The sequence below is a fragment of the Phragmites australis genome, chromosome 1, assembly GCF_958298935.1.
Source record: "Phragmites australis chromosome 1, lpPhrAust1.1, whole genome shotgun sequence".
NCBI classification, from domain to species: Eukaryota; Viridiplantae; Streptophyta; class Magnoliopsida; order Poales; family Poaceae; genus Phragmites; species Phragmites australis.
The window spans coordinates 40,981,133-40,998,841 of record NC_084921.1 but is presented as its reverse complement, the minus strand read 5'-3'; the positions used below and the strand labels follow the sequence as shown (position 1 = coordinate 40,998,841).

General features: G+C 39.9%; 1 protein-coding gene across 1 annotated transcript; it reads right to left on the bottom strand.

Annotated features, from left to right (window-relative positions):
- Window positions 1-4,487: 4,487 nt before the first annotated feature.
- On the bottom strand, window positions 4,488-12,002 carry LOC133919395 (tryptophan aminotransferase-related protein 3-like). Its single transcript, XM_062363776.1, has 5 exons — window positions 11,598-12,002; window positions 5,866-6,166; window positions 5,479-5,771; window positions 5,100-5,386; window positions 4,488-5,006 (listed from the first exon to the last, which is right to left on the bottom strand). Exons 1-5 carry the CDS (start codon window positions 11,936-11,938, stop codon window positions 4,783-4,785), a joined length of 1,446 nt encoding a protein of 481 aa, XP_062219760.1. The 5' UTR covers window positions 11,939-12,002; the 3' UTR covers window positions 4,488-4,782.
- Window positions 12,003-17,709: the final 5,707 nt, after the last annotated feature.

Sequence of the window (17,709 nt, the reverse complement as noted above, 5' to 3'; positions counted from 1 at the left end):
GTGAATAAACACGATTAAATGCATGAACATTTAAAGATTATAAAAGGATACTCTTCGCCAAAGCATCTAATTGCCCCTCCTTGTTGGAGATGTGTTGTCTCATCCCTTCCTGGTGACTCTCCAAATATCTAAACTCCGAGCTTGCAAATAACAAGACATTAGAATTTTTCAACAGGAGAAATTAGTGCCATCGAAATATGAAGCGCTATGGGTGTTCATCCTAACTCCAAATGTCACAACTCTAGACAGTTAAACCTATCAAGAGTACAAGGCTCTGATACTACTTGAAAGGATTGATGACGTCCTAAGAGGGGAGGGGTGAATTGTGACACTTAAAAACCTAACCGACTCTAAAAACTTCATAAGATAAACTTATATCAATTTCTATCTAGGTTTATCTAGTATGCCTATTATACTGCTCAAAACGTTTACAACCTATAGCCAATCCTAGCAAACTACTTTAGAAAAGTAAATGCACAAAGGTAGATTGCAAGAATGAAAATGCGAAAGCGTAAAGACGGTAGAGAAAACAAACTCGGCATAAGAGATTTTTATCATGTGGTATCGATCCTAGTCCACGTTGGAGCTCCACCAAGGATATGCTCCCAATCGCCAAGACTCTTCTGGTCACGGCTCTTGAATCCCTAAGTCACAAAGACAAGATCTCAACTCAGATGAGTAACCAAGACACAAAGGAAAGGTCTCACCATCAGCCTCTCTCCCGGTCACTTGTCGTCGTCTTCACTTCAGAGCTTGAGCTACCAAGACAAGGATCTCTGTGTCCCTGTACATGTATCTTGCAGCCGCTCCACACCAAGTCAGAGGGTCAACAAGCTGGAGCAACTCTGCTTAAGGTGCTAACAAGTCACCAAGACTATAAGGCACCGGTGTACTATCCGATACAAGCTAGGATCACTCCTTGATCCACTCTCTAGACAGTAATCACCTAGCAACACTCTCTCCAGGCTTATAAGCACTAATCACTCACTAATCTTGTGCTTAATTATCTTAGATGATCATTTTAAGCACTTTGATGACCTAGATATCTTCTCAAGTGTCTCTGTGTTTCCCTGGACTTCAGCCCATTCAAATGACCAAGTGGAGGGGTATTTACAGTCTCAAACCTACGAACTAGCCATTTTCCCAATGGCTCAGAAAAGCTGTTAACACCGGATGTTCCGGTGAGAACAGTAGTACTAACACCAGATCATCCGGTGAGTACATCTTCAGAAACTAGCCATTGTAACCCACACTCAAAACCTCTGTGAACACTGAACACTCCGGTGTATACTTCATCTCTATCATCAGACTACCTGGTGAGCACATTTGAGCCATCTGAGCCTCTACAACCTCTTTGTGTAAATTGCTCCGGTGTACACAACATCTATCACTAGACTATCTGGCGAGGTATTCTTCGATCTTCAACTCTTGGAAACGCTTCTGCAGAAAATACTCCGATGTGAAGCATCCAATGTTAACTACCTATTGAACACAGGATCATCCGGTGAAGGCATTCGTCATCTTTTGTCAGAATTGCTCCGGCCTGTACATTCCTGAGCACCGGACCATTCGGTGAGGCTAACAGTCTCTGGACACAATGCTCTGGTGAGTACAATTCTTCCAGCGTTGGACCATCCAGTGAGAATAAATCTCCTGAGATTTCTCCATTTCAACCAAACTTTGTTCCAACTACAGTGACTTTTTCATATATTGCATCCATAAGACCTAATAATGCATATACTTGACAAACATGTTATTCCTAACGACTATATTATCATTAATCACCAAAATCATAATTATGGTCTAACAGGATCATTTTCACTACATATATTATGACTAATTTATTCGCCAAGGACTTCAAGACCTAGAACATGAGAGAACTCAGCAAGAGTTTTATGAATGGATCTAGACACTCCTATTATAATTATCTTTCCCTAAGGTTAATCAAAGCAGAACATAACATAGGGTTCTTATCCTAACAGAGACCTAAACCTATATAAAAACTTATGTCTCTAACTTTGACACACACATTGAGATAAGATACCTTTACTTTATTACATGTATTTGTATAATCAACTTTACCAAACATCAACATCTGACAGTGTCTATGGGGATACGAGAACAACAAGCTTCATCAACTAAGAGTTAATGGATACCCCTGATAAGGAATATGTAATTCATAATTATATATTTACTATAAATATGGTATATCTATACTTCTATAAAATAGACGAGTTATGGTAGATTCGATCGATCTTCATCGTCCACTGAGTTGATCAAACAATCACCATGCAAAATTAGACTCAGTTTCTCCTTCCAAAAAATACATTTAATATTACATTAATTGTCTTTCATATCTAGACGTCTAATATTTACCATTCATACATTCAAAAATACATTCAATCTCCTATTATTTATCTTTTATAACTAGACGTCCAATATTTTCATTTCATATATTCACCATAGGATTTCTCTATAGGGCATGTCGTCACCCGTACTTTATCTATAGCGTCGGATTTCTTTAGAGGGTGTGTCGTCTCTTGCACTTCACCTACAGTGTCGGCTTTCTAGAGAGGATGTGTTGCCGCCCACATGTCACCTCCACCGCCGTCTACCACAGAGGTCGTCTCTGTCGCTCTATCTGTACACTAAGATACTATGTGATGATTATTTTTATCTTCTCATAAATTGGTCACCATCTTAATGTTCTTTATAGTGTTGTTACGGATGATCAATTTTAAACGATACAGTCTCATTTACCCTTCTATCAAGCTACCCGTCGTTTTTCTCCCTCCTAAAATTACACGATCATGTTATGAATTTTATATACATAAATCTCTCTTTTGTTACGCTATTTTTTTTATTTTTTCAGATTACTATACTAAATTAATTTTACATATATAAAATATGTGTATAGTTGCTAAGTCTATAACGGGCATCACCGTGCTATATGTTTCTTTTATTGCAGCAAGATCGCATCAATGATTGAAAATCTGGTCGGCAGCGCTATCCTGGATTCCTGGGTCGGCCTACCCTGTGCTTTCCCAACTCAAAAATTAGTGGCTGTTGCTCCAGCAGGACGTTCCTCGAGAATAGCGAAAGGGCTTCGAGACGCTCTTCGCGTTGATAATTTGGTGGCTTTGGAAGGAACGAAATGCGCGTGTTTTGAGTTTTTTATTTCTGTATTTTCTTCGAAATTTGCAAGTATATATGTTTATTTTCAAAATTCCCAAATTTATACTCCTATCGAATCTGTTGCCCATCCAACGGACAATATATTTAAAAATCTAAAAAAAATACCATGATGCAATGCCCTCAAAATTCAAAACATTATCAAAATAGTTATAGATAATATTATGGTGTAGAGGATGCTATCCTCTAGCTTAAAAAAATTCAGACAAGAATATGGCTTGTACAATGAGAAAAAAGACAAATTTTAAAATTCAGACAAGAATATGGCTTGTACAATGAGAAAAAAGACAAATTTTAGAGATGTTGATTAGTCTTTTTTTGTTGTACAAGTAATTGTTTGAGTTAAAATTTTATTAGAGCGCTAGATTATAGCATCTTCTATACATAAATTGTTCTAAAAAAGATTCATAACTATTTTGATAGTATTTTAAATTTAAAAATATTGGTACATAATATTTTTGGATTTTTAAATTATTGTCCGATGGATGGGCGATAAGTTTAAGAATGTTCTCAAAATTCGAAAAAAAACTAAATAGTAATGAAAAATTCTAAAAAATAATTATGGTGTATATGATGCTATAATCTAGCGCTCCAAAAATTTCAAATAAAAAATTACTTATATAATGAGAAACAAACAAAAGACAAATTTTTAGCATCCCTAAAATATTTCTTTTTTTTTCTCATCTGATAAGTCATATTTTGGTCTGGTTTTTTAGAGCTAGATGACAGTATATTGTATAGCATAGCATTTTTTTTCTTAATTTTTCATGACTATTTCAATAATGTTTTTATTTTTGATAGCATTGAAAGGTTATATTTTTTATTTTTAAACATGTCGTCCATTAGAAAGACAATATAAGTACATATTTACAAATTTTCAAAACGGACACACATATTTGCTAATTTTTAAAAATAAAAAAATAGAAATAAAAAATCCCATGTCTTTGGCGGTCAGCAAAGGCAAGCCCACCATGTAAACTTTTGTCTATCGTGGGCTACCTTGTAAACTTTAAATAATTCTTTTTTAATAGGTAAAGACTAGTTTGTTTGGTACTCCACGTTGTCATGTTTGTCCACTGTGGGCTACCTTGTAAACTTTTAATAATTATTTTACGTGGTACTCCGTGTTGTCAGGTTTGTCCACCGTGGGCTACCTTGTAAACTTTTAATAATTATTTTTAATAGGTAAAGAATAGTTTTAATATTAAATATTATAATATTAAAAATATTATAATTTTTAATATAACAATGTGCAACTCTCCTACGTATTCAGGAGAAAAGAAAAATAAAAACCATTCAAATCGCTACCCATGTTTGTTACTGCAGTAATCGCATCGCTGCAAAAAATTATATCAATTCAATTATTTACATAGCTTCACGCATCACCGAATACACAATTATTTATTATCGATTAATCACATATATATCTCCCGGCACTACTTTTTTCTTCTTCTATTCATCACTTACTCTGACAACAATCAACGCGTAGCTGATCATTTCCAGTACACCTGCTATACTAAAACAATCAACTTCGAGTTGATCGCTCCAGTATTTTTTAGGTATTCATCCAAGCACCCGTGGATTCCCACATCACATGGAGCTCGAACCAGGCGCCTCATATTTCTCGGCATTGACAAGATCTGTGACCCTCTCCATGAGCACGTCGAAGTCGTCATCCGACTTGAGGAGGCTTATCCTCGTGTACCGGCTGCCCGCCTCGTTGCTGACGCCGGTACGTGTGATGATATTTGCCTTCAGCAGTGCCTCGGAGCAGTCGTCGTCTTCCTCCCTCTCGCACTTCACCCAAGCATAGGCTGTCCACCAAGTACAGTTACATGTTCAGTAATGTCGACCTATGAAAATGCTACTTGTGAGCTGCCAGCAATGTCGATCAAAGTTGCTATCACCTGGCGACGGCTCTCTGATCCGCTTGAAGTACGTGCAGTACTGGGGAGGGATCTTCTGCAGCGAGATGCGGCGGGACCGCGACACGACGGCGTTCAGCCTGCGCCATCTGGCTCGCATCACATTGTGCCCGAAGGTGAATATGTCCTCCTCGCCGTGCAGGTTGGCCAGCATGACCTTCACGATCCCCAGCATCCGCAGCTGGGTGTCCCGGGACGCGCCCATAATGCTACTCTGCACGTACTCTTTTGCCCTCTTGGCCACATTCTCATCCCTGATCAGCGCCCATCTGTGCAACGCACGAGATGTGTCATTTTACCTGTACATGTAATACTATGATACGCATTTGTATGTACTCAGCAATAGAGCCTATGCAAGTACCCCAATCTGCTGCCGGCATGGCCGGAGGGCTTGGACATGGTGAACATCATGACGTCCTCGTCGGCCGGCTCCGGGATGTGCGTGAAGTGCGGCCAGTAGTACGCGTGGTCGACGATCGCCGCCGCCGAGGCACCAAGGACGGGTTTATGGAGAAGAGCGTCGGGGTTGTTCGGCGACGTGACGAACTCGATTAAGCTGCCGGTGGAGTTCCGCAACGCGTTGGCCCATACAGATGTCGTTCCGCCCCATTTGTACTCCCGGCCATCGAACATCGCGGTCTGTATTCTGTATGCCTGCACGATTGATCATCAAAAGGGTCAATCCATGTTTCGATCCGCTGAATCCTTGGGCGGACAATGTACGCTGTGATCAAAAGTCCGGGCTGACCGGGTAATACGGCGCGGTGGCGACGACGAGGGCCGGTGGCGAGGCAGCGTTGGCTTCCGGGGAGAGCGCGTACACCAGCGCGTTGATGAGCTGCATGGAGCCGGCGCCAAAGACCAGATGCTTGTCGTCGACGACGGCGTTGCCGACGGCCCTGTGCAGCCGCCGGATCTGGTTCTCGAGCTCGACGGATTGGAAGAGGCCGTTCGTGGTCCTGTAGCTCAGGCGGTGCCACCCGGAGACCACCACGGCGCCGGCAGCCGCGTGACGGATCCAGTAAGGCTCCAGGAACAACGGGTCCCCGCTGCACCAAACATTGCAAATGGATCACGAACGGTGTGGTCACTGGTCAGTCAGCAGTTGAGCGCACGACGGGTTACTTCGCTACAGCAAGCAAGATTTGGGACTCGATCAATGGACCAAGCACGAATCCCGCTCACAGATGGGGCCTATTGGGTTAGTTGGAAAATGACTTACTCCCAGCCCGACCCTAGTGTTTGTTGCCGGGTTGGGTCCTATTTGAGCTACAGAACCACGGGGCCCAGCGCCAATCAGTAGATGCGTCAGATTTTGGCTATCATCGGCCCAGCGGGTTTTAACATGCCGACACTGCGAGGACACGAGGTCCGTCTTCTCCTGAGCAACTTAGCAGCTCGAATCATTGTATCTTTTTATATTATATATATAACCCGTTTGAAAAATATAAGTATCTTTATATATTGCGTGTACTTAGTACTTTTCATTAGCTGGAAAATATTAGCTGGAAAATATAAGTATCTTTATATATTGCGTGTACTTAGTACTTTTCATTTGCAAAATTCATAAAATCTCTGAAAAAGAGCAAAAAGTTATGCTTAGAATATGCTAACACATAACAAAAGATGATGCAGTATAATGTTTCGTTACAAAATAATTTTCTATTATGATATAGTTGTACTAATTGGTGCAGGGTTATTACTTTTTGGCTTCTTGCAATTATAAATCATAATTTTAAATTTTTATTAATCATATTAGCCCTAGCGCTTCGACGCGATGGCAATCATGAAGGGAGCCAGGATTCATCCAGAGGCAACGATAGACATCTGCTTACCCTCAGCCCTACCGGAAGTGGAGGCAAAAGGCATGGCCCCACCTAGAGGCGGCACCTCGAGGTGCGTCAGTGGTAGCCTGTCATGGTCTGCTCATCTATGTGTCGCCTAGGGTGATGCAAAGCGACGACTCAACGCATGAATGCGTGTTGGGCCTGGAGGCGGCACAGTGATACCAGCTTGCCTGCATGCTCATCCTGGCATCCTGCCAAGGCGAAGACAACATGACATGGCATGGCACGACAGTTGTTGAAAATTAGTAAATCAACTGGCAAATACTTATTGCTAACTAGAGATACATATTGGCCACATAGGTGTATCGAAGATAGAGACATAATTTTTTACACAAGTTCAGCCTTTGTTAAGATAATAGCTCCATGTTCTATCTTGCCTCAATTAAGTCTTAGGAACAAATATTACAACTAGAGGGTATATGTATCTTAGTCCTAAGGATCCAGAGGAATCTTTCCGTGTTCTAAGTCCTAAAAGCACTAGTCTGATGACTCTATTATGTCATGGATCTTTAATAAATGTTTTTGATTTCTACCTAACTAGGCTTACTCTAGGGTTTCACGTCTTTGAAGTTCTTGAATGCACAAGTTGTCCCGCAATTTCTTGCATATTATGGATGTCGAAAATCTTGTAATGCGTGCTTTGGACATACCATTTCCTCTCCTTTTATAGTTATAGTCGGGGCGATGTACAAACTACTCTGAGCGTAATCTTCTTAAATTATAGTTTCTCTAGATGTCTAGAGAACTCACCAAATATAGGGTTAGTTTCATTATCGAATATTTTATCACATACCTTAATTACTTCATAGCGATTACAAACCATACTAGAACGAGTGATAGACACATACACCGTAAATACCCTACTTAGATATCATGAATTATAATAATATATAATAAATAATTATATATTCTATCCGCTTCTGCACATCTCATCTTGCATGGATACACATCAGTTGATCAAAGTGTGCATATACTGGTGTGATACATTGAGTGTCGGTGAGATGCCCGGCGGTACACCCTCAAACTAGCTAGACGTGGATGAGTGCGACGACACAATGACCATGCTACAGATCTATGTTCTAGCGCTTCTTGGACTCCTGTTGTGCCATGGGATGAGGCTCTCCGTGTGGTGTAGTAGCTCATCTCGCGCCATCGGTTGCATGTACTTTGCCAGCCACCCAACCACCTGACCATTGATGGTGTCTATTAAAATATGAGTGAATTGATTGTCCTTTTCTATTAGCTTCTACTTTTCATGAACTGGTTAGGACATGTTAGCTTAATAAGGTATTAGAGTTAGATATCTGGAGTTTGAATTCTAACTTATGCAATTTAATAAAAAAATTATTATCCACTTCTATTTTCAAGTCTCAGGGTTGATAGAGTCTTCACATGAAGGGAAGTATTGAAGTATAAGTAAATTGTCATCTTTTCCTCATGAGCTTAGATTTTTTTTTTTTCAGTTGGTCGGCACATAATAGCTTCATAATGTTGCCTACGGTGGTGGTGGGGCTGCTGCCTTTGCTGCTAAGGATTTTCCTTCTTCTGTTGTGCTATGGCCATCTTGGTCACGCTTTAGCCACAATAGTTAGTCACTAACACCATGTCTCCCTCTGTGCACCGGGATTGTAATTTAGCCTATTGGTTCAGGTACCCGCAGGTTCTACGTCCGGCATATGCGGGTTCATGTGTGAATTCCTGTCCATGGGTCTGGTAGGTCAGGTGCCCGAAAAGGATGCGGGCTTGTGACTTCACCCGTGGGTGCCCATCGGGCCTAAGAATCATGTATTTGATCGAGTGCTCAGCCCAGCGGGCCAGCCCAACAAAAAAAAACTAGCTCAAAGCTAACAATCTCCATTCAATCATTCACCTTCCAAATTCCAATCCCATTCACAGCCGCCGCACACCGCACATGTTCACACAACGGGATTCAATTCTTTGACAAGTCAACGCCTCGTCGCTAGCTTCCTCACTGAGAATCCCCTCTCCAAACACCAGCACTGTTGCCACCGCTACCCTTGCCTACGATGGTGCATCCAGACTGGAGCATGTCCAACTTAGATATCAGCAAGTAAATCAACGATGGCAAGTTCGGAAAGGTCTACCTCACTCGCGAGAAGCAGTTCAACCCTCAAAACCCTGCCCTTCAATCCTTTTGATCTCCTCAAATTATCACCTCCTCGAATGCTAATCTACCTCCACGACAATCCAGAGTGGGTATGTGGTGGCGCTCAAGGTGATGTGCAAGGAAAAGTTGCAGAATTATGGTTCCATGCACACCTCGGGCAGGAGAGGGAGATCCAGCACAGCCTCGACCACCCTAACGTGCACCTAGTTCCACGAAGAGCGTAAGCGCCCCGCTGGCCACTTCATCGAGCGCACGGCTGCCACCGTAAGCGCTCCCTGACCCCAATCCCTTTTTTCCCTATTAGTTTCCCCAACTTTGGTGCCTCCGGTTGGTTTAGGCCCATTGGCATTCCTTTTTATTGTTTATGACCTAAATTATCTTAAATCCAAACCATAATATTCATAGCAAACAATTGGTAATTGTTAACTGAAATGTGATTTGGTTAAGCCTATTTAGTGTTTGTGTTGTTTAGAAGCATTGCTTTGTATGAAAAATTCTTGATATACCAGACAGGCACCTGACGGGTAGGTTAATTAGCTCCTTCCTTTAAGTGAAAGTCGATATGGAATTAGACTCTTTAGTTGGTCGCCCTACAAACAAAGATAGAAGAAAGAGCACGAAAGACAACTATCGACTTCTGGCTCAGCAGGAGGGGAATGAGTAGCAGATTTCACTCCACATTAGGAGGCCTAGGCCTTGCTTTGGGAGGGATGGATGTTCGATAGAAGGAGTTTCTGCTTTCGTTTCAAGCAGACAAGAGAGACAGAGACAGAGACGGGAAGCATCTGATCATAAGGAAAAAAAGAAGGATTTAGTGAATCCCCGCCTACATACAGATAGATAGGGAAGATGGATAAAGAAGTCTAGCTAGCTTCTAAATGAAATGAAGCAATAGAACGTTAGGGTCTTTGGCAAAGGAATGGAAATGGGACTCCCTCAACTTCTAAACAAGTCAATCCCAGTAGAGAGAGGAAGATCTGCCCTAGGGAATGGAATTTCTTTCCTTAGTAGTTTAGTTAGCACTTAGCCTCTTGCCCGTTGTCCATTTTGCCCTCCATTTCCATTGGTGCACGTGATGAGGGGCGCGCCGGCCGGTTTGTTCATCAGGCGAACAGGCCGCGTACGTCATTGCGCCGCGCGGGCTCGATGGGCTTCGTTTGACTCGATTTCAATCAAAACTCTTCTCCGGTGGCTGTCTATTATTGGGTTAGCTTCTTTTATTTTTCTCGAAGCTGCATCTCGACCTCTGGCTGCTAGCCCATTCTCGATCTTGCATGCATTGTTCTTCCCATGAGTGAATGCATACACGTTCTCTCCCATGATGCATTGCATCCATTCCGTGTTGTCGCTTTTCCTTTTCTTTCTCTTCCTCCATCCGATCTGCATGGTGGTCAGCCAAAGGCCACACCCAGACATAGGGTCAGGACGCCGACTCGAGCGCTGCGCAGCCGCCATGCTCAAGCAAGGGCACCATCGAGCGGAATGCATTGCCGGCGTCGCAAACGTTCATCTGCTGATGCGGCGAGGAGACCACGTCACCCCATCTCAATGCGTTTGATCACGTTCAACTCCTTGACCGGGATCTTGGTGAACACGTACACGTATTGCTTCGTGTAGTTTCCTTTTATCTCTACCAAAACCGTATTATTAGATACAAACCAAGTTAAATTAGAGTTGTATCTCACTATTACAATATATAACGAATCAATCGCAGCCGTTATATTCTGGACTGGCCACAATTGATAGCATAGATTTTTCTCCTTTTTCTATGATTAATGTAGTAACTTTCTAAACGTTGAGAATAAAGAAGGTGACTTGTTTTATTGCTTTATCAAGACAATAATAAATAGATTCCAGCGCTAAAGATGACGTTGTACCTGACCTGCATCGCTTGCCAATGAACAGCAATCCCCACTCAACACTGACGTTGCAGCTGACACGGCCCTACACTTGATGATACGTTTGCCCACCCAACGCTAGGCTGATCAGATAACTCACCACCGAACGCTGCCCTTTAAATCATCCGTAGCTAAGTGCCCGTGTTTTGTATGAAAAATATATATTAAATATAATAATATTAATTACAAATTTAATGTATGAGATATGAATATATCATAGAAACGTCATTGAACGAATAATATTTTAATTTTAGATGTAAACTAAGTAGATTATCTACTATTTTACTCATATTTTTTTTTTATTTTTATTTAATAAAATGAATCCTATATATAGCTGGTAACGAAGAGGTTGAGGATGAAAAGAGTAAATAGTAAAAATAAATAAATAATTTAAAATTTAATAGTTTTTATATATGAGGAGACCATGAAAAAAAAGTGATTTTAAAACCATATGTATTTTATATAGCAGAGATTTTAAACATAGTCGGACAAACAGACGCGGATACGTACGTACGAGCACGAGAACTAACGATTAACCAAGGCAAGCTAAAACGCATGTGAGGCACACGGAAGTTATCTTAGCTTCAGATCGAAATCGGTCACATACCTGTCGGCGTCGGCGGTGCAGTTGGGCGTCCGGAGGGAGCAGTCCGGCCCGCCGAAACAGTGGTTGCACTCGCACCCGGGCCGCCCGTCCTCGGCGGCGATGCCATCCAGGAATACATGCCCGTGGCCCGAGCAGTCCGTGGCGGCCACCGCCTCGGCCTCCCTGGCCGCCTGCAGCGCCCAGCTTAACCCGCAGTCGCAGTCACCGGCCGCGCCGAGCAAGTGGGACGGCGATACGAAGTGGTGCGCGAAGAAGAACACGTTGAGGAGCAACGATGAGTAGAGGAGGACGAGGAGCCCGAGGCCGGCAGGTCGTCTTGCCGTCCCTCCAGCTGCTTCCATTGCTAGCTCCTAGCTAGCAGAATAAGCGACGATTGGCCTGGTTTTTGTGTGTGTGTGTGTGTGTGTGGGGGGGGGGGGGGGGGTTGTTTAATGAACTAGGGGCTGGGGTCCTATATATGTTCAAGCGCTAAATGAAAAGGTACCGTACAGAAATATCTTTTTTCCGTGGACAAGCATTAACCATCTACGTGTGAAGTTATTAGGGTTAATTACGTGTGAAGTGATTCAACCCTGTAAAGAACACTGGAGCCTGGGCTATAGTCTTAGAGCATCCATAACTATTTTCTCTTTATTTTGTTTCCTTTCTGATTTTCTTTTCTATTTTTATTTTCTTTATTTTTTCTTATCTTCAATAGTTTTTATTTAAAAAGATTTATAAAAGAGAAGGAGAGAATCTCATCCTAGAAAATAACCTTAGAATCTCTTTGAAAAAAAAACTATAAAATAAACGTTAGATAAAACAATCATTTCTAAGATTCTGAATGTGAAAAAAACCTCTTAGACAGTCTTAAAGGTTACAATGGGATCACAGAGAAATCGACTGTTACCTATAAATAAATAAATGGGCCCCTGCTCTCATCTACGACAAGAACACGCCAACCACTCATTTGGAAGTGCCAAGACAGATCTGCGTGGATGCAGAAACAAATAGTCCGAATAGTTTTTGACAGATAAAATTTGTTATTATTATTAGAAGATAGAGACCAATTTGGATGTGCTTTTGTAGTTTTTTAGAGATAATATTATGAGAGATATTATATATATTATATATATTTTATTTGTATCAAAAGCTAATTTAAAAATAGTTTTTATATAACTTTTCAACAGCAGTTTTTAAAAATAGTTTTTAAAAAGTCTCAACACAACCAAATAGGTCATTAATCTCGAGCCAAATTCAGGATGCTTGAAAGTGTGTAAGAACTAGGTCAAAATTTATAATTTAAGATAGCGTTTAGTTGGTTGAACAAAGTTGAATAGGATGAGATCGTCCTGGATATGATAAGAATGGATGAGATGGTTCTGGATGGGATGATATAAGTAGATTTTTTGGTTAAATGTATGAGATGATACGAGAATATATTTGATTAGTTGTATGAAATAAAACGACTTAGTATAAGATTATGTTTAGTGGTCTAAATGGATTTATTCTGGATGGACAGTATAGAATGATAAAAATGTATATAAATAGAATATTATAAAAGAACTCACTTTTCTACTACACAACCTAGGGCTAAAATAATTTTAAAAAATAAGTACATTACATAAGAAGAATATTAATAAATTTTTCTAGATTTTTAGGAATTTATTTAAGGTTCTAACAATTGTTAGAAATTATAAAAGTAGTTTTTACATAGTTTTTTAAGTAAATCTAATCAAAATGAATTACATATGAATTATAAAATACGTACAAATTTTTTTAGAATTTTTAAGTAGCAGAAGACAAATATTTTAAACTGAAAAAAATTCAAATTCTGTTCACACGATACGGTCTGGACGGCTCCTCGTTCGACCGATTTCTACGTACATAGTGGTGCAGTCTAGAGGAATATGCTAGGAATCTAATTCAAAATTTATCCTGAATGAGCCTGTACGTCGAACTAAACGCAGGACAGCTCTCATCTGGACGATCCTATCCTAAAGGAGGCTCTTAGAGTATCTTAAGAGATTTTTTAAAATAAGAATCTTTTTATAACGGAATTTTCGTTATCTGTCTCAACAAATTCTTTTTACGGTTCTCGTGATTCTCAAATTCATTCTCTCTGTAATAAGATTCTCTTTTTTGTTTATAATTTTTTTTAAAAAATATTAGATATAAAAAAAAGAAATATGATCGGAGAGAAAAATTAAAAAGGGAATATGGTTAAGATTCTTACTCCCAATCAAGTGCACCCTACCACGATTGCCGTATCGGTCGTTTGGTATGACATCACATCGACAGATCTTTTGTGTTCCTCGTGTTGCGATTCCAATCTGCTCGGATGATTAAAGTAAGACGATCATGTCTTTTCAGATGGACTAGGCCATGGATCATAGCCAAGAACCCAAATTAGAATACCGAATAAGGATTTGAGTCAGAGTATATTCAGATCGATTCGAACTTAGATCAGGGTTTGCAAATATGTTGAAAACTGGAAAATCACAAAATATTCTAAAAATACTAGAGACAATTCTAAGACCTTCTATAATTTTTTTTTTTCAAAAATAATGTTATATGCATCATATTTTATGAAGAGGAAATTTAGAAAAAAGAAGAAAAGACATACTTTAAAAAGCGTGCAGCTCATTTATTAACTCACGTTAACGAAAATATTAACATGTAAACACATATTTTTGTGTGTAGGGTGCAACTTAAGAGGGTGTATACATGAATATAAATACTTTTATCATGCAAATAATTTTGGGGTGTGATGGATTAGTTCAGAATTAATCTATTTACAATATATTTACTCAATCTTGCATGTTACAATAACTATTTCATGTATTTTTAGAAGACAGAGCATCATATAGGAAGACTAAAAGAATTGGTTTCGTAATTTTTGGACTAGCAAATAATTAACTATGTATTTCACTAGGTTTAGCAAATAGATTTTCTCACAGAAAATATACAACTTTTTCATGAATATAAATCCTTTTATCATGTATATAATGTTACAAGGAAACTAATAAAATTTATTTCACTTCATTTGAAGCTCAGATGAATTAGTTATTGATTTTACAATGTTGAGCTATTAAAGGTTTTTCTTGAGTTTTACTGAAATTCGATAAAACCGGACGATTTTCGATGGAATTTGAGTTGTTTTCGTAGAAATTTGAGTGGTTTTCAAGCAGAAATGAAATATGGCAAATGCAGTTGGTTTTCTGTAGAATTCGGTCGGTTACCAAATAGTTTATTCGACCGAATTTTGTCTCAGTCAAACTAGTTTGACCGATTGAATTCGGTCGAATTCTCATCAAATTTCCACCGCATTTTTCGATATTCGCGAAAACCGTGAATTCTCCACCTACTAAATTCCAACCCTCCATAGAATTTGCGAACCATGACTTAGATCACCGGTAGTGTGATGCGCATACGAGTTGTCCCCCTCTTTTCTATTTACAAAAAGGAATAGTTTGCTTCTCAGATCTCCACAGTTTTTTTTCTTCCCCTACTCTGAAATCCTAACGTGTCGCTATGTTGTAGTCTTGAATTTTTTTTACTAGTGTGTATCTGTATATGTACTAGTATATGTACTACTTAAAAAGCACATAGTGCATCCTATTTCGCTTTTGTGTTCCGCTCCCAATTTTTCCACACCCATATTTCACCTCTGCAACTATTCCCCGCATTCCACTCCTCCATCCTTGTCCGCGATCCACGCGCCCAGAGACCTTGCTCTCCCCTTCGTCCTTCCTCCCACCGACCGGCCTCCACTTCTCCCCTCAACAATCGCAGCCAGGACAACGCCTCCTCATGTCCGACACACATGCCACCCCCCATCACCAGCTGAATCGTCACGCATCCTGACACCCTTCCTCCTGCCGCGTCCTTCACCACTGCCACCTCGCAGGCTGGCTCCCGAGCCTCCCCTTCTCACCCCTCGCAAAAATCTCTAGAGCTCCCACCGTCGGTGGCGCCCTAAATCTTGAAGGCCTCTAGTTCAATCACACCCAGATCTGTTCACACATCGGGCGGGTCAAATTCGGTACGTTCCCTTGGCGATTTTGATCTAGCTGGTGCTTCCTTGCGGTGGAATATACGCGTTAGGTACAATAGGTGATGGATTGCTCCTCGTTTTTCTTTTTCGATTCTGTGTTTTGCGTTTTTGGGGACTGGGCCATCGGTGATTAGCATGTTAACACGATTCACGTTTTATAGATTTGTCAAAGAGTTAACGTTACAAGGACTTTTATGTAAGCAAAATTATTTCTCATATGAAATTTAAGCGAATTGTTGCACCATAGCTTGTGTGACGACCAATCTAGATGTCGTTTACACGTTTTCCAGGCGTTTGATGTTGGAAATGTTTTTGCCTATAATGCCTCAGATTAGTTTCTCACCACTGAGGTTGAAAAACTAAAGAAAAAAAGGCTAATAGCTCGAACGCCGAGCACAAGATTGCTAATTGAGGTTGATATGATGTCTAGAGCAGGAATATGCATGGTTATTCATGGGGGATTACAATTGTGGATGTTCCACTATCTAGTATCCTTTTGCGTAGCAAAACACGATGCACATACTCCATAGGCAAAAGTTCAGTGGAATCGTCATGCATTCTTTTCCTACCTTTTCTATACGTAATCTTTCTAACTATAGAGACGTTATCGTCTTACGATATTTTTATGTTGGTGATCGTGGTTTCAGGAGGGTTATTATACTTGGTAAATCATTCAATACCAAAATAATCTTGGGTCTTGCTAAGACTCAAAACCTAACGCACGCCGTAAACGTACTCAATCCGCAGCCACTTTCTCAACACTAGGTTAGTAAAGTATTGAGTTTCTAAAGAGTCTATTCCTTGCATTTAGCTGTTCTCATTGCCTCATACAACTGATTCCAATAAATATCTTTACATTGCTTGTAGAGAACCCGTTGCTGGCTCCCTTGCTCGATCCGACGACTTGGCCCAAGACCCCTACACATAGGTATTCATCCCCTCCATTCCCCCCTTTGTTAGTGAAAAAATTGCACATCTGTGTAGGGGTGGATCGGTGGAATGCTGCTATTGTTGTATCAAAAATTAGTTGCTGGTGGTGCTTCAACAATAAATGAATTATTGATATGTGGTTGGAAGATGGATCTACTAGTTGCAATTTTTTTCCCAATGATAGATGTCAAAGTGCTGTGTTTCTCCTTTTGCTAGGTGATAGAAAACTACATGGATGGATCATTGTATCGAAAATTAGTTGATGGTGGTTCTTGAACCATGAATGAATTATCAATATATGGTTTGGATGATGGATCTACAGGTTGCAAATTTTTATCCAATGACAGATGTCAAAGTGTTGTGTTTCTCCTTTTGCTAGGTGATAGAAAACTACATGGATGGATCATTGTATGGGAATTCAATTTAGTTGCTGTAGTTTAAGATGGAAATTCTGACCACAACAGGTTCTTGCCTATGTTGAAATCAAGGTTCTAACCTTTAATCGAGCGGTTGCTTGAGTTTTGCACGAGGAGCACAGCATGTACATTCTTTCCTTTGGATTAGATAAGTTCAATAAAAAAGGAATTGATGTAAGTGACTTAATATAGGGTGGTGATACAATTTATAAAATCATATGATGAATATAGATATATAGAGAGAGAGGAAAAAATGCACCATGTGTCCATATCACTGATACAATTACTAATATGATATGATGAATATAGATATAGATAGAGGAAAAAATGCACCATGTGTCCATATCACTTATGTACAATTTTGCTTTCATTTTTCTATACTGTGTGACCTGTTGAGAATTGATCTACTTTCCTTTCTAATTGTATTTATGGCATATTTTCTTTAATTCTAGAACATACATTTTTTTAATCTAAACTAGAGATTGCCATTTGACCATTCCTGTTGTTGTTTATGCTACTTGAGAATTTACCTGATTGCTCAAAAGTAATAATAGTATAAGATTTTTTACTTTTCCCATCATTTGAAACATTATGTATCTTCTAGGCGTAATATTAGGATTCATTGTGCCATACTTAAAAGGCACAACCATACAAAAATTACCTTTTTGTTTGATAAAGGAGAATGTTGTTCATCTTCCTGATCCACACCATTCAAAGACCTAACCAATAC